The 22563-nt window shown below is 42.9% G+C and overlaps 1 protein-coding gene across 6 annotated transcripts in view; it reads left to right on the plus strand.

Moving 5' to 3' along the window:
• Positions 1 to 22563, plus strand: part of dlg3 (discs, large homolog 3 (Drosophila)) — a 237362-nt gene that overhangs the window by 208044 nt on the left and 6755 nt on the right. For all 6 annotated transcript variants that reach the window (XM_041196283.1, XM_041196284.1, XM_041196287.1 and 3 more), the window contains 3 exons: positions 6973 to 7145; positions 8171 to 8280; positions 19895 to 19986. In XM_041196283.1, coding sequence (XP_041052217.1) covers positions 6973 to 7145; positions 8171 to 8280; positions 19895 to 19986 — 375 coding nt within the window. The remainder of the gene's footprint in view (positions 1 to 6972; positions 7146 to 8170; positions 8281 to 19894; positions 19987 to 22563) is intronic.

A 22563-nucleotide genomic window follows, 5' to 3' on the forward strand; every position in this document is an offset into this window, starting at 1 on the left:
TTGTGGTTCAGTAAAGTGTTCACGGACTTGCAGTCTGTAGTGGGAGTGAGGTAAGGTCTGCAGCGCTTGGTGGCACTTTGGTGCCTCCACGTTGCTTGCATGGGCGGGCAATCCAGGAGCCCGACCCCAATCATATTACAAAATAAAAACAGAAATACCTGGAAAAACTCAGCAGGTCTGACAGTATCTGCGGAGAGGAACACAGTTAACGTTTCGAGTCCGTATGACTCTTCAACAGAACTAAGAAAAAATAGAAAAGAGATGAAATATAAGCTGATAACCAAAAGATGTCATAGACAAAAGGACAAAGAGGTAAGTCCACCTATCACTGGCCCTCTATCCAGCTCTACCTGTCCCATCCACCCCCCCCCTTAAACCAGCTTATATTTCACCTCTTCTATTAACTGTGTTCCTGTCCGCAGATGCTGTCAGACCTGCTGAGTTTTTCCAGGTATTTCTGTTTTTGTTTTGGATTTCTAGCATCCACAGCTTTTTGCTTTTATCCCAATCATATCACTATGGCTGCGCCTGAACTGTCTCAGTGGAATGGTCAGTTTATACAAGTGTCCCTACTGCATGGCCAGGTCCCTCGCCTACACCGCGATTTCTTGTGTGCAGGATCCAATGCCAGGGCAACAGTTTCCCCACCACCCTGACAACAGTCGCCTCCGAGGCTGGGCAGCAGTTGCCCCCAGACAATGCCTTCCCCCCCCCCCCCAACAAGTCGTCTCCATGGCAGGGTGGCATTTCACCCCGGACCCTGCAAAGCAACAGGCAACCGTGGAGAGCTCTGCAGAATGTTGCTGTGCACTCCCCTCCAGTTCCCCCAAAATGTCGGCCCCCAAGTGCACGTCGCCTGTGTGCTGTTGTGAAACACGTCAGCATGCTTTCCCGCCGACATGGATGGACGATCCAGCGGGGGCCCAGGAGCCTGGCGGGATGGTCTTTTAATGATATACTGATGCATTGCAATGAGCTCCCGACAATCATTGGCGGGAAACGGGGCCCGCCATCGGTGGGCTGAGTGGATGATTGCGACCTGCCTTCCCGCCATATTGTCCGTACATGCCGCCTATCACACCTGCAGTGGGCATGGAAGATTCCGCCCAATGAAGCAGACAAGGGAGAAATGCCCCTAAAAACCACTGAATGCTGTGTAACAGAGGACACCTAGTGACCAAAATCTCATGTCAGTGTTTAATGGCCTTTATAGAGCTTTACAACATAGAAGGCCACTTGGCTTTGTACCTGCTGCAGCTCTTGGAAAAAATTTAGTCCCTTTCCCCTAACTGTCCCCATACCTGTTTTTTAAAACAAGTAGGATATTCGATGTCTTAATGAACCTATGCTGAAAAGAAATTTTCCTAGCCTCTCCTGTCATTCTTTTGGCAATAGGATGTTTAAGTTAATGTTGCCTGATATGAAGGGCAGCTACATTCACTACTCTCCTTGCATTTTTGTGTCCAAATCAGGATTTATGCTTTGACTTGGTCTAGAGTCAAAGGATTCAGGTTCTTGTGTGGGGGAAGTGAATTGCTTTTCTTTGTATGAGGGCCCTCTACCTTTTTATATTTGGAACTTGTGTTTCTTGTGTGAAGGACTGATATTGTTATGTATCTGTATGTGGCCCGCTCACAGATTTAATGTGTATTCAGCCCTTATCTCTAAAATGTAGGGTCTACTCCAGTGTATTGAAGATTTAGTTTCAAGGGCATTGTCAGTCCTTTGCTCAAATTGCCATCCTTCAAGTGTGAGCTTAAGTATATTATGTATCAGCAGGCTACCTTGTCTTCCACTTTCCAGTAGGGGTCATAAGAAATAAGAGCAGAAGGCCAGATGACCCATTGAACCTGCTTTGCTATTCAGTGTGATCATAGCTGATCTTGGTCTTCAACTCCACTTTCCCATCCACTCCCCATATCTCTTGATTCCCTGAGAAATCAAAATCTGTCTATCTCAGCCTTAAATATATTCAGTGACAACATTTCCATAACCCTCTGGGGTACAGAATTCCAAAGATTCACAACCCTTTTGAGTGAAGAAATTTCGCCTCATCTCAATCCTAAATGAATAGTCTCTTATCCTGAAACTGTACTCTTTGTTCTAGATTCCCCAGTCAGGGGAAACAATGTCTCTGTTCCTCCCCTGTCAGGTTTCTTCATAATCTTGAATGTTTCAATGAGATCACTCCAGAGATTATAGACCCAATTTACTCAGCCTCTCGTCAAAGGACAACCCTCTCATCCCAGTGATCAATCTAGTGAACCTTCACAGTACTGCCTCAAATGTAGGTGTATCCACCCTTAAACATGAAGACCAAAATTGCACACAGTATTCCAGGTGTGATCTCACCAAAGCCCTGCATAATTGTACCAAAACTTCTTTATTCTTGTACTCTAATCCCCTTGCAATAAAGGCCAAACAAACCATTTACCTCCCTAATTGCTTGCTATACCTACATGCTAACCTTTTGTGTTCTTTCTATGAATACATCCAAGATCCTCTGAATATCAACATTTACATGCTTCATACCTTTTAAAAAATATTATTTTCTATTCTTAGGACCAAAGTGAATAACCTTATTGTTCACTTACTTGACACGTTGAATTTTTTTTGCAACTTTTGTGTCCTCCTCACAGCTTGTATTCCCACTTAGCTTTGTATTGGCAGCAAACTTAGATACACTTTCTCTGCAGCTATCTCTTTTAGAACCCAAGGATGTAGGCCATCAGAACTTGGGGACTTTTCAGATTTTAGCTACTTGAGTTTCTCCAGTGCATTTTCTCTGCTGATATTAATTACCTTAATTTCTTCACTCTTATTAGCCCCTAGGTTACCCTCCATTTCTAGTATTTAACTTGTGTCTTCCACTGTGAAGATGGACACAAAATATTTGTTCATTGTCTGTTATTTCCTCATTTCCCATGATGATTTCTTTTGTCTCTGCTTCTAAGGGACCCAATGTTAACTTTAGCTAGTCTCTTCCTTTTTATATACTTATAAAAGCTCTTATAATCTGTTTTTATATAACTGTCTAGTTCACTAATTCTATTTTTCTCTTTTAATGAATTTTTGGTGGCCGCTTGGTGGTTCCTAAAATACTCTCGATCCTCAAACTTACTACTGTTCTTTGCATATGATAAGCCTCTTCTTTTAATCTTATCGGTCTAATGGACCTTTCTTGCTGAGTTTTTCTTCTTCAATACAATGCATTTTTGCTGAACATTTTGTGTTTCTTTAAATGTTTCTCACTGTTTTACTGCCACACCATTTAGTCTATTTATCCAATCAACTTTAGCGAGCTCTCCCCTTATACCTGTGTAATTGGCTTTGTTTAAGATTCTTGTTTATGATTGGAGTATGTAGTTTTCAATCTTAACACAAACATATGTATTAGTAGCAGTACGCCATTTGGCCCCTTGAGCCTGCTCCGCCATGTGATAAGATCATGGCTGACCTGAATGCAGGCTCAATTCCTATTTTCATGTCTGTCCCCTTAACATTTTACTCCCTTGTCAATCAAGAATCCATCTAACTCAGCCTTGAATATATTCAATTACTCAGCCTTCATTGCTCTCTGAGGAAGCAAATTCCACAGGCTAACAACTCTGTTAGAAAAAATTTCTCATCACCATCATAAATGGGAGGCCTCTTATTTTTAAGCTGTGTGCCCTAGTTCTAGTTTCGCCCATGAGTGGAAGCATCCTTCCAGCATCCACCCTCTTAAATCTCCTCAAGACCTTATATGTTTCAATAAAATCACTTCTGCTAAATTCCAATAGGCATAGGCCTAAACTGTTCAACCTATCCTCATAAGATTACCCTTCCATACCAGGAATCAGTTGAGTGAATCTTTTGAACTTCTTCTAATGCAATTTTATCATTCCTTAAGTAAGGAGACCAAAACTGTACACTGTACTCCAGATGTGTTCTAATGCCCTGTAAAGCTGCAGTGAAACTTCCCTACTTTTATATTCCATTTCTCTTGCAAATGGAATGTTGTTGTTTATTGCCTTCTTAATCACTTGCTGTACCCTCATACTAACTTTTTGTAATTCATGTACCAGGACACCCAGATCTCTCTGCATCGTAGAGTTTTGCAGGTTCTCTCCATTTACAGGTTCCTCTTTATCCACTTGCTTGTTACTTCCTCAAAAAACTCTAATAAATTGGTTAAACACGATTTCCCTTTCACAAAACCATATTGATTCTGCCTGATCCCATTTTGATTTTCTGAGTATCCTGCTATAACTTCCTTAATAATGGATTCTAGCATTTTCCCTATGCTTTAGACTAATTGACTTATAGATTCCTATTTTCTGTCTTCCTTCTTTCATGAAAATAGGTGTTACATTAACTATTTTCCAATCCGCTGGGACCTTTCCAGAATTAAGAGAATTTTGGAGGATCACAAATAATGCATCTACAATCTTCGCAGCCACTACTTTTAAGACCATAACTGGGGACTTGTTAGCCTTTAGCTCTAATAGCTTTCCCCGTACCTTTTCCCTGGTGATCGCGATTGTTTTAAGATTTTTCCTCCCTTTTAACTTGTTTTTCAAGTATTTTTGGGATGGTTTTTGTGCCTTCTACAGTAAAGACCGACATAAATTACCTGTTCCACTCTTCCACCAATTCCTTGTTTTCCATTATTAAGACCTCTGACTCTCTCTCTATAAAGGAAACGAGTAACTAAAGTGAGCGTAGATGCTCTAAATACCTGTAGAAACTCTTAATATTTATTTTACTATTTCTAGCTAACTTTAATTTCCCCCTTATTTTCTCAATCATTTTTGTTGTTTTTTAAAATCTGTCCAGTCTTCTGACCTCCTACTGACCTTTGCAGAATTGTATATTTTTTCTTTAACTTAGCCATGGATGGTGCATCCTTCTCATAGTCTTTCTTTCTCACTGGAATGTGTCTTTGCTGAGTGCTATGAAATATCTCTCTAACGGTCTGTCACTGTTTCTCTACTGTCCTATCTTTTAACCTAATTTCCCAGTTCACTTTGGCCAGCTCTGTCTTCATATCCTTGTACTTGCCTTTATTTAAGTTTAAAACACTAGACTTAGACCCACACTTCTCACCCCTGAGTGAAATTCTATCATGTTATGATCACTGTTGCATAGCGGCTCCTTTACTTTGAGGTCATAAATTAATTATGTCTCATTGCACATTACCAGGTTGCTCCCTGGTTTGCACTGGAACATGGTGCTCTAAGCAGTTGTCAAGAATACACTCTAGCTGAATTTTATGTCCCGCGGGTGGGTGCGTGTCCGACCCTATCTTGTGTAAAATTAAATGTCCCGAAAGTCCCGACTTCATCATGCACTTGCACGATATTTCATTTGGTGGGTGTGTGCAAAAGTCAGAAGCACGTCAATTAAGCCCATTAACAGCACAATTGTCTCCAATTTTTCATGGCCCGTCCAACCTCATGGTTGGCAGACGGGCAAGTTGGCCAGGCTGTCTTTGCATTTTTCATCAAACCTCATCCAAGGGTGGGATGAAATTTCCATTATGAAATAAAATAAAAATAAATATTTATGGATAGCATTTTTATCAGCTCTATTTTCAGGTGATTGGTTGTGATGCATGGACATTTTTTTGCAGCTTTTCAAACCTTTATTTTAACATTTTCAAGTCTGTAGCTCCCTGAGGCAGCTACCTGCCTTCAGGGAGCTTTCTCGCTGTGCTTACCCGTGCCAACAGAAACATTATCACCCCACCCCCTCTTCCCGCCCCCACCCTAGCAACGCTGAGCTTTTCAGGGCGTGTTTCACGCTGGCTGGTTGTTAATTGGCCAGCCAGCGCGGAATCGTGGTTGGGGGCCGATTGCGGTTGGAAATCCATTTCCCAACCACTCCAGAGTCTGCCCACCAAAGGTAAAATGCAGGCCTATGAATTCACCTTCCAGGCTACCTTTGCCAATCTGCTTCATCCAATCTATATGTAGGTTAAAATCACCCTTAGTCATTGCAGCACCTTTCTTACAAGTTTCTATTATTTCTTCCTGTATATTCTGTCTTACAGTGTAGCTACTGTTAGGTGGCCTATGCTCCCACAAGTGAATTCTTACCTTTGCAAAATGATTCTACATCTTGACCTTCTGAACTAATGTCACCCTTAATTAACAGAGTTACCCCACCACATTTTCCTAGCTTCCTGACCTTCCAAAATGTCAAATAACCTTGAACATTTAGCTTCCAATCATGTTGCAACAGGTTTCTGAAATGGCTATCAGGTCATACGTATTTATTTCTATTTGTGCTAACAATTCATCAGTTTTGTTTTGAATGCTGTGGGTATTCAGATAAAAGCCTTTCTATCTTGTGGAATTCAATTATATTACCATCCCAGTGGATCTTACTATGACATTGCTTTGACATCACTGGTGAATGATGAGACAGTGATGTCCCCTTCCTAGTCTGGGGGCTGAAGACTATTGGTGAACCTCAGTTAGCCGATGCAGAGATTAGGAATCTTTATGGTCTTGGTGGCTCTATTTATTCACTGATTCCAGCTTTAACTCAGTTCAGCTTTAAGTTTACTTAATCTTGATTCCTACTGTAAGTTAGACTTTGCTCGTTTGGCTAAAGCTTCACTAATGCTAAATTGGGCAAGAGCAAAACTAGATGTCATCAATATAAGATAGTCATCAAATAATTATCTGGGGAATTCAGAAAAAAACTTCTTTACCCAAAGATGGTGAGAATCTGCTATGGCACAGAGTAGCTGAGGTGAATAATATAGATGTTTTTATGGTGAAGCTAAGTAAACATATGAGGGAGAAGAAAATAAAGGGTTATGCTGATAGGTAGAAGAGGAAGGATTTCAGGAGGCTTGAATGGAACGTAAACACTAACGTGGAGTGGTTGGGCCAAATGGCCTCTTTCAATGCTGTATATTTTATGTAATTCACAAGGCATCAAGTGAATAATTTAATCCAGTGCTGTTCCTCTGCCTTGCAGACACCACCAGGTCAAGACGTGAGAATGAAATTGATGGGCAGGATTATCATTTTGTAACTTCTCGGGAGCAAATGGAGAAAGACATTCAGGACAATAAGTTCATTGAAGCCGGTCAATATAATGACAATCTGTATGGGACCAGCATTCAATCTGTTAGAGCTGTAGCTGAGAGGGTGAGTACTGTTAAGACTTACAAAAATAATGCTTATATCTGGTTAAAGGGAAAGCTACCTGCTACTGTTGTGCTTTTAATAGAAATATGCACTGCCTACTGTCATTGTGCCTTACTCTTAAATTGATGTGCTAATATCAGTAGGATACTGCCTATCATCATGGAACACTCTCCATTAAAAGGTCCCGTATTTTGGGTTCAGATAAGCACTGTTCACTGCAGAAATACAGATTCACTCTGACCCTGGGTGATAAGAAAAAAAAATGTATTGAAAATACAGCCAAATATTTTCTGCTAACAAAGTTGTGTTAAAGATACAGCCAAGTAAGTTTGAATTTATAATTGAACTGTAAAAGATATGCTTCTTGAAATTAATTAACCCAAAAGGATTTTTCTGGTGAATAATTGGTAGTATCTTACGGCATGAAAGCCTGAACATCTGGAAAAATTGTCACTTCAACAGGTAAACTACTCTCACTAAAAATATGCTTATTAAGGTGTCATTGCAAATACACTCCATCCTTTGAAACTGAGCCTGCAAATAGACTCCATGCGATGAAACTGAGTCTACTTGCCTGTTTGTCATCTTTTATTAGTTTTCTAGGTTGACATGTACGCAGTCCCAAGAAAGTCCCATATCTATAATGAGTTAGTTGATCTCAGCTGACATAATAGTGAAGATGCTTCAAATCCTTGAGTGGAGTGGGGAGAGATGAAGAGTTATCAGTTTGGATGTCAGCATTTAAAATACTAGCCAGTAATCCCTGGTGGTGTGTCTTGTGTGTTAGAGCATCAAACTCACTTTGTTGACCTGCATAATTAAATAACCTTTCAATGATTACTGTCAGGATATATGTGGAGTCTTGACCCAGCAAAATTGAATGCCTTTAGGAGAAGACTGAACAATATATTTCTCCATATCCTGATCTTTCCTTATTTTCATGGCATATAGTGTTCTTAATTTTAAAACTGCAATTCATTTTTAATGGATTTATGTTATTGAAGTTGTTGCTTCCATCCTTGTAGGGAAAACATTGCATACTTGATGTGTCTGGGAATGCTATCAAGAGGTTACAGCTTGCACTACTCTATTCTATTGCCATTTTCATCAAACCCAGATCTGTGCAATCCCTCATGTAAGTATGAGATTCTCTTGTTTGGGTGCAAATGATTTTTATTCTAATTCCATTTATTTTGTTTTCTAACATAAAATTAGTCTGGCCGCTTGGATTTAATCTGTCAGAAAATAGGTAGGTTCACTGAGTATCATCCCCTACTGAGTGATGATGCCTTGTCATCATGAAGCTTCTACTCAATTGCTATTGGGGTGGGAATGAGATATGCTTTTTGGTCCTTAAAAGATTTCCCCTGTGATTTTTTAAACCTTCATATGAAATTAAATAAATGTAGTTTGAGGGAAGTGAACATGCTGATGATTATATATTACTCATTGGAGCAGCTTTCTGTTGCATTTAAAAATAATGATCTTTCAGCATTCTCCATTTCTTCCCCACTGGAAAATTTAGTTATTTACTAAAAGTAAGTATGTAAAATGATGATCGTGGTGTTCACTGGGAACTGCTAGCAACACAATACATTGAGTCAGCACTGCTGAATATTTTTCAATTACTTTAAAAATGTGAACATTAACCAGGGCTACTTCGGATGTCAGTGAGTACCTCTAGAAAGGTTATTCACTCATGTACATCAACAGAACAGCTTCCATTCAACTTGTCAAAGATAGGAAGAAAAAAATTGCCTTAATATATAAGAATATTGAAATTATGTTCTCCTGCAAGAATAATTCCCCATAAATTGGAAACAAATGGTCTAGAAATTCAATGACATCAAGCCAGTTTTTCAGTTGCAAAATGGACATCTAAGTGTCCAATATGGCTGATTGTGAGCGCATGCTTAATCCGTATTGGAAGTGTGCTATCCATCATATTGGATTGAATTGGGTTGCTCCAGGGGCTTCAAGAGTATGCAGTGGAAGAATGTAAAATGATTAATGAAATATTTAAATAAGGCTCCAAGGTTTGTGACATTTGTCTGTCTGCCTGATTCATCAGGTGATAAACTCACTCAGCAACTCTTGTCACTAATGGGCAGGAAAGATCCTTCAGCAATGCTATTTAAAGGGTTCATTGATGTTAATTATTTTATCTGTTATAGCTGTGCGTTATCTTCTAGTATTTTTTGGTTTCCTTTGTGACATAAAAATTAATTCTAATTTTTGCAGAGAAGCTTTTGATGGTAGTATGGACTGTTCTCTGGCTTCAAAATATTTTGACTGTAGTTAAGGGCAGCCTTTGGTGCTGGAGGGTGAAGTGGAACAGCAAAGAATAAAAGACAAGCAGGGGGTGGATGAGGGCACTCTGCAGGAGGTCACATCGACAGCAGGTCTTCGGGGAGCACTTACCCTACATGAATGTCATAGAAGAGCAACATCTTGGGCACCTTTGCTTCATAGACGGTGTCATTGAGCTATGTTACCTACTGCAAGCACACATTGAACCTCAAATCGGCATGGACAGCACTGCTTATGGCCGTCAAGGCCATTGGTGCCCTTAACTTTTATTCAGCAGGCTCCTTCTTGGCTGAAGCAGGTGACACCAGCAGCGACCATTTTCAGTCCACCAGTGTATTAGTGGGACATCAAGGTGCTGTATGTCAGGAGACTTGTATCTCTCTTCTGGGCAGAGTAAAGGACAAGCGAGCACTAGGTGTTGTTCACAATGTAGTCTTCCCTAGAGTTCAAGTTGCCGTAGACTGCACTTACATTGCAGATTCCTCATCACCAGCTTGGCATCATTCTGGAAATAAATGGATTCCACCCTTTCAGTGTTCAACCTTTTTGCAATGGCAATCCATTATGCAGATCTGTGTCTGATTTTCTGGCACCAGAGAAGATTCATACTTCCTGCCTATATTCCACCGCACCTGGCAGTTTACAGGTTGGTTTTTGGGTGATAAACATAATTTCTTCAGACTTAGTTTATGAATCCTGTCAGGAATCTGGGCAGAGCTAGCTTCCAATGAGACCCATGCTGTCACCAGAATATCATCAAGCAGACAATCCGTGTAATCGACCAAATAGTCAGTTTACTCAAACAATGCTTATGCTGCCTGAAGCAATTGGAATGAGCTTTACAATGCAACACTGAGTGGACGTGCAGACTTTTGGTCATCCGCTGCATGCTGCGCAGCTTTTCCATTATGTAGTACTAGCTCTTTTCCACCATCTGAAGTGCAGCAGAATGAAGACCATGAACAGCAGGTAACAGCCTGAAGAACAGGAGCAGCATGAACCACTACTGCTCTTAGGTACCAGAATGCTCTGTGAGCAGTTCTTCCGAGAGGGTTTATATGAACCATCCTTCCAATTCCCAATACACTAACCTAACAATCCTTTTTGCAGCCATCCTTACCACCAGCATCCTATTGTCTTCCTTAAGTCCAGCCTTATTAGTGTTTCCTCGTTTGACTACAAATATAAACACCATATCAGAACAAAAAACAAATCTATCAAACAACTCAATTCCATCTGCACATGTTAATATCTTTCTCTGTAATAATGTTAGTCATTAATTTTTTTAGCAATTTTAGGACTAGTTCATATTTAACAAAAATAATTAAGGACCACCCTTGTGCAATCCATTGGAGCCCCTCTTCTGTTTTTTAACTATCCTAGTGTACCTACAAAATGTATCCCAGTGGTCACAGCTTGGGAGATGTAAAGCTGCTGAACTTCCATTGAGCACTCTTCACACGACTATGGTGCACAACCACAAACAGTTCTGAGCCAAGAAGGCCCTGGCTGCACGCTGGTAACAACTAGGTATTGACCAAGGCTGTCTGGTCCAGTGCGGCACCACCAAGGACATGGTGAAATGAATAGCAGGGGAGCAAGTATGCTAACTCTGCCTTTCCCATAGAGCCAAACCAAATCTCCTGCAATTGTGCCTCAATGCTCTTCCATGTCTGTACGAATGTAGGATTGGTGTGTCACTCCAGAAGTCCCTGTTAACACAACCACAAAGCCAAGATAGCAGCGTAACCACATGTTGAAGTTGACTTTCTCTTTGGTCTGAGCCGTTACGCACAGACTCACTGTCAGAATGCCCATTGCAATTAGTATTTTCTGGTGTATGCTCATCAGCCTTCTTCAGATGGCTGGGCCCTTGAAGTTAGCATCTGAGTTTTCTGTAACAAAGCTAGTTCATGATTTCATCTGCCAGCAAGCTGGCACCTGCAGGGCTCTGCGCAAGAACGCAGGCTCCCACTCAGCCTACTCTGCCTGCCCGCACAGGGAGCGCTCAGCACTTCCGGGTGTGAATCACGCTGGGCGGGCCTTAATTGACATAAAATGGCGCCACGCAGCCGATCACGGGCAATGATCAGCGCCCATTCCCGCCCAGCCCCCCAACGGGGAGAAAATTCTCCCCATGGTAACTTTTTTAAGCTGTATATTATGTTTAGGTTTTTTTTGTTTCTGCGGGTGGCACACATCCCCACATTGCCTTGATATTGATGCGCATGACAAAATCCATTCTGCACTTGGATGAAAAAAATTAGAGGGAACATTGCTCATCAGTCCATTACTTTATCTTGAGTCCCTCCAGCTCATGGGCCTTAGCAAGGAAGCAGCAGATCTTGTTGATGTTCATATTTGCATTCAGCATTGTTGACCTACAGCAATATCACACTAAGGTTCCCTGAAGGCCATCTTGATGTAATTGATTTTAATGCGAGACGAGTCAACTAAACTTATAATCCTCTACTGAGAATTTCAAATGACACAAAATAATATTCAGATGCTGCACTTTCACAGTGGATTCTGCTACACATAATGCAGCTTTAAAGTAAAATGGATTTAATTCACAACTTAGCTGAACTTGGAGCTGTGCTCTTCCCAACTCAGAGAAAGTGGAAAGTGCAATGCTTCTGAATAGGTACAGAAGATAAAGAACAACAGTTACTAGCCACTGAGGTTTCAGCCATGTTCTCCATATTAGATAAAAACAAAAAACTGCGGATGCTGGAAATCCAAAACAAAAACAGAATTACCTGGAAAAACTCAGCAGGTCTGGCAGCATCAGCAGAGAAGAAAAGAGTTGACATTTCGAGTCCTCATGACCCTTCAACAGAACTAGGTGAATTCAAGAAAGGGGTGAAATATAAGCTGGTTTAAGGTGTGTGTGTGTGTGTGTGTGTGTGTGGGGAGGCGGGGGGGGGGGGGGAGAAGTGGAGGGGGGTGGTGTGGTTGTAGGGACAAGCAAGCAGTGATAGAAGCAGACCATCAAAAGATGTCACAGACAACAGAACAAAAGAACACACAGGTGTTGAAGTTGGTGATATATATTTAAACGAATGTGCTAATTAAGAATGGATGGTAGGGCACTCAAGGTATAGCTCTAGTGGGGGTGGGGGGAGCATAAAAGATTTAAAAATATTTTAAAATAATGGAAATAGGTGGGAAAAGAAAAATCTATATAATTTATTGGGAAAAACAAAAGGAAGGGGGAAGAAACAGAAAGGGGGTGGGGATGGAGGAGGGAGTTCAAGACCTAAAGTTGTTGAATTCAATATTCAGTCCAGAAGGTTGTAAAGTGCCTAGTCGGAAGATGAGGTGCTGTTCCTCCAATTTGTGTTGGGCTTCACTGGAACAATGCAGCAAGCCAAGGACAGACATGTGGGCAAGAGCAGGGTGGAGTGTTAAAATGGCAAGCGACAGGGAGGTTTGGCTCCTTCTTGCAGACAGACCGCAGGTGTTCTGCAAAGCGGTTGCCCAGTTTACGTTTGGTCTCTCCAATGTAGAGGAGACCACATTGGGAGCAACGAATACAGTAGACTAAGTTGGGGGAAATGCAAGTGAAATGCTGCTTCACTTGAAAGGAGTGTTTGGGCCCTTGGATGGTGAGGAGAGAGGAAGTGAAGGGGCAGGTGTTACATCTTTTGCGTGGGCATGGGGTGGTGCCATAGGTGGGGGTTGAGGAGTAGGGGGTGATGGAGGAGTGGACCAGGGTGTCCCGGAGGGAACGATCCCTAATGAATGCCGACAGGTGGGGTGAAGGGAAGATGTGTTTGGTGGTGGCATCATGCTGAAGTTGGCGGAAATGGCGGAGGATGATCCTTTGAATGCGGAGACTGATGGGGTGATAAGTGGGGACAAGGGGGACCCTATCATGTTTCTGGGAGGGAGGAGAAGGCGTGAGGGCGGATGCGCGGAAGATGGGCCGGACATGGTTGAGGGCCCTGTCAGTAACCGTGGGTGGAAAACCTCGGTTAAGGAAGAAGGAGGACATGTCAGAGGAACTGTTTTTGAATGTAGCATCATCGGAACAGATGCGACGGAGGCGAAGGAATTGAGAGAATGGGATGGAGTCTTTACAGGAAGCGGGGTGTGAGGAGCTGTAGTCGAGGTAGCTGTGTGAGTCGGTAGGCTTGTAATGGATATTGGTGGACAGTCTATCACCAGAGATTGGGACAGAGAGGTCAAGGAAGGGAAGGGAAGTGTCAGAGATGGACCATGTGAAAATGATGGAGGGGTGGAGATTGGAAGCAAAACTAATAAAAATTTTTCCAAGTCCCGACGAGAGCATGAAGCAGCACCGAAGTAATCATCGATGTACCGGAGAAAGAGTTGTGGAAGGGGGCCAGAGTAGGACTGGAACAAGGAATGTTCCACATACCCCATAAAGAGACAGGCATAGCTGGGGCCCATGCAGGTATCCATTGCCACACCTTTTATTTGGAGGAAGTGAGAGGAGTTGAAGGAGAAATTGTTCAGTGGGAGAACAAGTTCAGCCAGACGGAGGAGAGTAGTGGTGGATGGGGATTGTTCGGGCCTCTGTTCGAGGAATAAGCTAAGGGCCCTCAGACCACCCTGGTGGGGGATGGAGTTGTAGAGGGATTGGACGTCCATGGCGAAGAGGAAGCGGTTGGGGCCAGGGAACTGGAAATTGTTGATGTGACGTAAGGTGTCAGAGGAATCATGGATGTAGGTGGGAAGGGACTGGACAAGGGGAGAGAGAAGGGAGTCAAGATAATGAGAAATGTGTTCTGTGGGGCAGGAGCAAGCTGACACGATCGGTCTACCGGGACAGTTCTGTTTGTGGATTTTGGGTAGGAGGTAGAAGCGCGCCGTCCGAGGTTGGGCGACTATCAGGTTGGAGCTGTGGGAGGAAGATCCCCAGAGGAGATGAGGTCAGTGACAGTCCTGGAAACAATGGCTTGATGTTCAGTGGTGGGGTCATGGTCCAGGGAGAGGTAGGAGGAAGTGGCTGCGAGTTGGCGCTCAGCCTCTGCGAGGTAGAGGTCAATGCACCAGACAACAACAGCACCACCCTTGTCAGCGGGTTTGATGACAATGCCAGGGTTGGACCTGAGAGAATGGAGTGCAGTAAGTTCAGAGAGAGAGAGATTAGAATGGGTGAGAGGAGCAGAGAAATTGAGACAACCAATGTCGCGCCGACCATTCTCAATGAAAAGATCAAGAGAAGGTAAGAATCCAGAGGGAGGGGTCCAGGTGGAGGGAGAATATTGGAGGTGGGTGAAAGGATCCGTTGAACAGGGAGAGGACTCCTGCCCAAAGAAGTGAGCGCGGAGACGAAGATGGTGGGAGAAGAGTTCAGCATCGTGCCGAGCCCGAAATTCATTGAGGTGAGGGCGTAAGGGTATGAAACTAAGTCCTTTGCTGAGCACTGAATGTTCAGCATTGGAGAGGGGAAGGTCAGGGGGTATAGTGAATACACAGCTGGGATTGGAAGATGGGGTGGGGACGGAGGGACAGGCAGGGGTGGAGGGTCCTAGATGGGTGTTGGTGTCGATGAGTTGTTGGAGCTTGCGTTCCTTTGCACTTGAGAGAAAGAGAAAAAGTTTCTTGTTGAGGTGTCGGATGAGACGAAGAATAAAATGAAACTGGAGGCAGGTGCAGCTTTGAAAAAGGGCACGGCGGTGCTGCTGGAGGGAGAGGTCAAGTGTGTTCATATGGCGGCTCATGGCACTGAGTGTGGATCTCAGAATGTACGGGAACAGCAGTCCGAGAAACGTTTTATGTCCCGGAGATATCTGTAATCCTGGGTGGGTTCGAAACACGAGGGGTGGAATTTCAGTTGAAATCCACGTGGAGTAAGTCAGAGACGGAGACAATCACTGAGAAAGGAGATATGGCTGTGAAAGCGGGTTTTAGTAAATACCTTGTCAAACACCAGGAGAGAAATGGAAAGCAATGAAGGTGGGCAAGGCAAAAGAGAGATACGGAAATCTTGTCGCAGAGACGAACAGAACTTCTTCAAGGAAGGCATTTCTTGAAGAGCAGTGGCAGTCAATTAAACACAGAGATAAAAACAAAAAACTGCGGATGCTGGAAATCCAAAACAAAAACAGAATTACCTGGAAAAACTCAGCAGGTCTGGCAGCATCGGTGGAGAAGAAAAGAGTTGACGTTTCGAGTCCTCATGACCCTTCAACAGAACTAGGTGAATCCAAGGAAGGGGTGAAATATAAGCTGGTTTAAGGTGTGTGTGCATGGGGGGTGGGGTGGTATGGCAGGGCTGGAGCCCAGGGAGCCAGGTACTTTGGGCTTGGGGAGGACGCAGTTTTGGAGGCCTGTGGAGGGCGAAGTTTTGTCGGGTCTGGGGAGGAAACAGTGCCATGGGAGTGAGAGAGAATGTGTGTGTATTTGGGGGGGGACGGACGGAGGGAATGAGAGTGTGTGTGTGTGATGGGGGGTTAGTGAGTGTGTGTGTGGGGGAGAGAAAGTGTGTATGAGGTGGAATGCAAGAGACTGTGTGGAGAGTGCACGAGAGATTGTGTGTGTGTGGTGTGGGGGGAGGAGTATGAGTCTGCCTTGCACCCAGTTTCAGGTTTCTCACTCACTCACTGCCATACACCAACGTATAATTACGCACCCACTCACAGTGGGTGAGGTTGAGTGAGTGAGCACATTGAGATTAGAAGTGAGTCGGACACACACACTCCGACACTCTCACCCTCCAGTCATCTTTTTTAATTACTCTTTTTTACATTAACAATTTACTGCTATGACATTGCTGTACTTTTGCTCAGCAATTGTTTCTTTCCTTAAAACCCAACTTTTTTTTTGAAATTAAGTTTATTGTTGTGCCAAACCTTGTGCAGAATTTTGCCCTTGATGGGCGGGCAGCCAATCGCCACCACTGAAACGGGCCCTACCATCATTTTACGTGGGCGGGCCAATTAAGGTCCACCTAGCGGGCTGCTCAACGGGAAGCGCTATGCACTTCCTGTGCGGGCGGTGGGGGGGATTCCCCAACTGCAGGAGTGCGCTCTTTCGCGCATGCATGTGAAAGACTGCACATCTCCCTGAGGCAAAGAGCTGCCTCAGGGAGATCGCTGAAAGTCTGTGAGACGTTAAAAATAGAAAAATAAAATGATCATTAACATGCCCCCCCGTCATGTGAAAATGTCACATAAGATAGGACATGTTAATGAAGTACACAAACACTTTCGTAAACTTTTTAAAAACCAAAATCAAACCTCATCCCACCACTGGATGAGGTTTGTGAAAAAATCACTTACTCACCTGCCCATTGGGCCCGTGCGCTGACCCGAAGTTTGCACGGACCCCTCAAAATCCTGGTCGATTGGTCGGTTAATGGCCATAACGAGGCCTTTAATCAATGGCGGGCATGCGTTGTGCCCACCGACCAAAACATCACGATGCCACGCGCTGATGTCGGGACACTCGCGCAACATTTTAAGTGCTGACGTGTGAGCTCCGCCACCTGCACGTCAGCCAGAAGATTCAGCCCCTTATCTTTCTGAAATTCACTCATTGGCCCCTTGAGTGACAAAAACAAGCAAATGCGAACCCCCAAGTGAAAAGGTTGGACAAGCTTGTTTTACATCCATCTGGGAGTGAAGACGGGGCCTCAGTCTAACGACTCATCTAAAAGATGTCACAATCAACAATGTAGCACTCCTCAGTGCTGCACTGGAGTGTCAGCCTAGAGTTTTGAGCTCAGGTTCTAGAGTGGGACCTGAAACCACAACCTTCTGACTCTGAGGCAAGGCTGCTACCAACTGAGCCACAGATATTAGAATGAGACAGCACTGACAGATGATAATTAGAATATGAATGGAAAGAGAAAACAGTATTATTTGGAAAACTCTAGTGCAATCCCTCCTGCTGTTCACTGACTGGACCAGGCACTCCAAGGTGGCATCAGAAACCTGGGAGCCCAATTTGTATTTCTCCCAAGTTACAATTGTGAGGCTCATAAGATTATTATATTTTGGGACTGCAGCTTTAAATTTAGAGTAAATGAAGAGGGTCATGTGACCTGTTCTGGAGTATGCCCGATGATAAGCCTGGGTGGTTTGATCGTTAGAGATCAAAGGAAGGCTTAGATTGTTTTACTGAGAAGGTGCAAGGAAACACTTTCTTCTCCGCCGATGCTGCCAGACCTGCTGAGTTTTTCCAGGTAATTCTGTTTTTGACTTGGAGACAATAGCAGCCATCTCTGAATTTACCACGATTAGACCCTGAACCTCCCAAAATCCCAAAGAGTATTCGTGTAAACAGTTGTGTATTAACTATCCATTTACTTCTAAGATGGAAGGGAACTGGAATAAAAGACAGCTAATTAACATTTCTACCTGGATAATATGTTTCATATTACAAAGGCAGAGGAAGCCATTTTTGAATGCGGGTTATAGGCTTCTCTACAAAAACGTGAATATCAGACAGACAACAGAGCTTTCTGTGTGGTCAGCAGAGACAAAAAGCTGCTTGATTTTGTGAGATACCATAGCTGGATACAGGAGGGAGATGGTCCCTCATAAGAAATAGAAGCAGGAGTAGGCCATTCAGCCCCCCAGGCCTGCCCTGCCATTCAGTAAGATCATGGCTGATCTGCTCTAGGCCTCAACTCATCTTTCGTGCCAGCTCCTCATAGCCCTCATCTCCCTGATATTTCAAAAATCTTTCTACCTCCTCTTTAAATACTTTCAGTGATTGAGCCTCCACAACTCTCTGGAGTAGAGAATTCCAGACATTCGCTACCCTCTGAGAGAAGAAATCTCTTTGCATCTCAGTTTTAAATGAGTGTCCCCTTATCCTGTAACTATGGGCAGAATTTTCTGGCTGGCGGTGCAGGAGTGGGCGTGGTCCCGATCGGGGGCGCCAATCGAGTCTGCCGCCATTTTACGTGGGCAGGTCAATTACGGCCCGGAAGCGCTGTGCGCTCCCTCTGCAGGCGGCAGTGGGGGGGCGGAGTTGCCTGAGTTGGGAGTGCACTTTTTCGTGCATGTGTACAAAAGAACACAGAAATCTCCCTAAGGCTGCCTCATGGAAATTAATTTGAGTGTGAAAAACTGAAAAAAAGATTTTTAAAAAATATTCAGACAGATCCCCTCATGGGAAACTGTCACATGAGCTTGGACATATGCATTACTTTCAATAAAAATTTTTGTGAAAATTTAATATCATTCATGAGACCTCATCCCGCTCGTGGATGAGGTTCTATGAAAAATGCGAAGGCTGACTGGGCTTTTAAGGTTGGATGGGCAGCTCCATTAATTATTTTAATTGACAGTTAAATGGCCTTAATAAGCCTTTGACCGTTCGGCGGGCGCGTAGCCGACTCGGGTGCGCGCCTACCGAACTGAAAGTTTGAATGACGCGCTGTGACGCACGCCTGAATTCACCATGTGTCATTTTATGCCTCGGTGAGTGCCCCCCCCTTGCCAAGCTGAAGATTGAGCCTTATGTCCCCTAGTTTGAGATTCCCCCACTAGTGGAAACACATTCTCGGCATCTAACCTGTCAGGTCCCCTCAGAATCTTGTATGTTTCAATAAGATCACCGTCTCGTTCTTCTAAACGCCAATGAATAAAGGCCTAACCTGTTTAGCCACCATTGAAGAGATGCCCCCTGTAGTTTTCTACAGATTCCAGGAGATTTGTTCTAGCATGGTGAGGGGGGACGAAGAATCATTCAAACAGGCTTTATGACTGCTGGTGTATTTAAGGAACTCTCCAAAAATTGAGGAAAGCGCTTGGAGATGGTCACTTGTAGTTACTACTCAGCGAAATGGGGATTCAGGAACCCATTGGAAGCTGGGAGCAATTGTGGACTGCGTGCTATAAGGACTGTAATTGTGGGTCATGTGATGTGTGATAAGTATAAAAGGGGAATGTTCCTCTCTGTAGTTGAAATTAGTAGTTGCTTACAGAAAAGAAAATAGCATTTAGTCAACAGTGCTTTTATTCATTTGTTATAGTAAAAGCTTTAAAGTGTGAACTCATGAAGTGATATTGTTTTTAGCTATTAACTGGAAGTTCATAATTTCTTTTTAGTTATTGCTTTCTATGGAGATTGTTACACCCAACTATTTCTATGTCCATAAGTGTTTGTGTTGTCTGCAGCCACAGCCCATTCCCCTTTAAAAGAAGTACAGGCTGCCTTTTAAGTAATATTGATGAAGCCCAATTTTCTGCTGCACCACTGCATTCCACCTCCCCCCCTCCCCTCAAACAGGTAGCATTGGCTGTGCACCTAGAACATAGCATCAATTTCATGTAGTTCCTGGGACACACGTCTGTTTGAGTGCAAGTTTCTCAAAACTCGATGTCTTGTTAAAAGTAATAAAAAGAGCAAACTACTTGGAGTCTCACATTATAAAACTATTCAAGTAACTATTGTCTTAATCATGTGTAAAAGATCTAAAAGAGGGATACAGGCCTTTGATTTTTTTTAAATAGGGAGATGAATAAACGACAAACTGAAGAACAAGCAACCAAAACCTTTGATAAAGCATTGAAACTGGAGCAGGAATTTGGAGAGTTTTTCACGGGTAAGTCTATTCACTGTAATTTGCTACCTGTTAAGATCATTGGAGGGCAAATTCCTGCATTTTAACAGGTTCAACTGAACTGAGACTCACTGCTGGAGGAATACTCTGAATTTGTTAACCTGGATGAATTTGGAAAACTTGTAAGAAACTAAAGCTGGAATTACCCTCTCAGTGGCGGTGTGTCAGGGCTGGGCCTTCCACTCATTCAAAGCAGAATACCAGTGGAATTCCTGTTGCAAAGAGAGAAAGCCCACCATTGCTCAGCTGCGAAATGCACAGGAGAATATATTTGTCAGAAAATGCAACTGCCTTCTAAATAATAATATCTGGCTATCAAAAATGTTATAAGCATAGGTATCCCATCAAAAAGATGTAGATTAGATGCAAGAGCCAACTTGGAGTCTGGTGATATTTTGCACAATTGTAGCATTTCTTTTAAAAGCTCTTATCTTTGCTTAATTCATTGCATGTGCCAGGAAGGCTAGTCTTAACCGGAGCTCATATTTGAAAGTATAGTAGTAATAAACAAAACAAATATAAAGGATTATACAGGCAAGTATATTATGAGGTTCAGAAAAAGGGTGAAGGAAGGAAAATATATATAAAGAAAATATGAGAAGTTTAAAACTTCGGTATGGGTTTGAAATTAAATGGTTTAGATTTTGGCTTGGGACACAACCTTTGTCAGAATAAAGTGTAAGCGGTACATGATCCTTCTTTTACCTTTTGGAATTGGTGGACCTAATTTATTTTGCCAATATCTTCTATTTCAATTTTTTAACCAACTTAATTTCAAACTTGATCCCCAAGTTTTTCTCTCCCACTCCCTTTATCCAAATTATTGAGATCTAGGGTAAGAAGTCCAAATTAGCAGATAATACTAACATAGGAGCTGTGATAAAGGGAATATTGATAAGATGATAGAATGGTCAAAAAGATAGCCAATTCAGTCTTAGTAAGTGTGATGTGATACATGTTGTTAAAATAAAATAAAAATTATACTTCGATGTGGGGAAATAGCTGGGTGACATAGAAGAGGGGGATTCAGGTTTACAGGACTTTAAATGCAGCTACTCAAGGAGATAAGGCCAGAAAGGAACCTAATGGAATACTGGATTTTATATTGACATATTAGGGGTGAAATTCAATGTTGGTAAGGGCACAAAATGGGTACTAACAGATTGGCCAACTGTATGCAATTAGCCCATTTTCCTATCCATTGAAGTCTACAGGGAGGAAAATGGACAGGGTGTATGACAGGCAGATTTGCTACTTCTCATTTTGCAGTATTGTCAAAATTGAATTTCACCTCCATTGAATATGAGAGTTCGGATGGAATGATGAATCTATGTAAAACGTTAGAAAGAGCAAAACTGGAATAGTGTGCACAATTTTAGCCTTGTCATTAAATGCTGAGAAAATAGAGAGAACTCATTGCAGATTTGCATATGAAATAGGAGCAAGAGTAGCCCAGTTGGCCCATTGAACCTGTTCTACCATCCACTAAGATAATGGCTGATCAGATTGTAGCCTTAACTCCACTTTCCTGCTTTGCCCCCAACCATAACCCTTGACAAGCAAAAATCTAACCCAGCCTTGAATGCATACAATGACACAGCCACCATTACTCTCTAAAGAACAGAATTCCAAAAACGAACAATCCTGAGAAAAGAAATTTCTCCTCTCAAGACAAACCCTTTATCTCAGGAATCAGCCTAGTGAAACTTCTCTGAACTGCTTCAATACAAATATACCCCTCCTTAAGGAGATCAAAACTGTGCACAGTACTCTAGGTGCAGTCTCACCAATGCCCTGCACAGCTGTAGTGAGACTTACCTATATTTATACGTTGTCTCCCTTGTAAAGGTCAATATTCCATTTGCCTTTCTAATTACTTACTGCACCTGCATGCTAAGTTTTTGTAATTCATGTATAATGACACCTAGATCCTCTGTACTGCAGCAATTTGCTTTTTTATTCTTCCTGCCGAAGTGGACAGCCTCACAATTTTCCACGTTATACTCCCATCTGCTAAATGACATGGTCACATGGGGGTACATGTTTAAATAAATTTTTAAATCAATTCTTGAACTATTTTAATCTCCATTCAATCTCCGAGGCAGCTTCATGCCCCAGGGAGATTGCTGCGCTCTTTCACGCACATGCACGAAAGAGCGCTGGCCCCAACTCTCCTTCCTTCTCCCGCCCAGACAGGTAGTGTGCTACCGGCTACGTATTACGCTGGGTGGACCTTAATTGGCCCCTCAGCGTAAAATGGCGAAATGGCGGTGTGGAGCCAATCGCAGGTGACGATTGACTCCACACCCACCCCCGCCTAGCCCGCCTGCCACAGGAAAAATCCTGGCCTTTATGTCCTCCTCATAACTTGCTTTCTTATCTATCTTTGTATTGTCAGCAATTTGGCTACGATACACTCAGCCCATCGGTCCATTCACCCAAGTCATTAATATAGATCGCAAATAGGTGAAGTCCCAGCACTGATCCCTGTGGCACTCCACTAGTTAGTTTGCCAACCTGCAAATGACCCAGTTATCCTGACTGTTTCCTTTTAGTTAA

Source organism: Carcharodon carcharias, chromosome 9, assembly GCF_017639515.1.
Source record: "Carcharodon carcharias isolate sCarCar2 chromosome 9, sCarCar2.pri, whole genome shotgun sequence".
Taxonomy (NCBI): Eukaryota; Metazoa; Chordata; class Chondrichthyes; order Lamniformes; family Lamnidae; genus Carcharodon; species Carcharodon carcharias.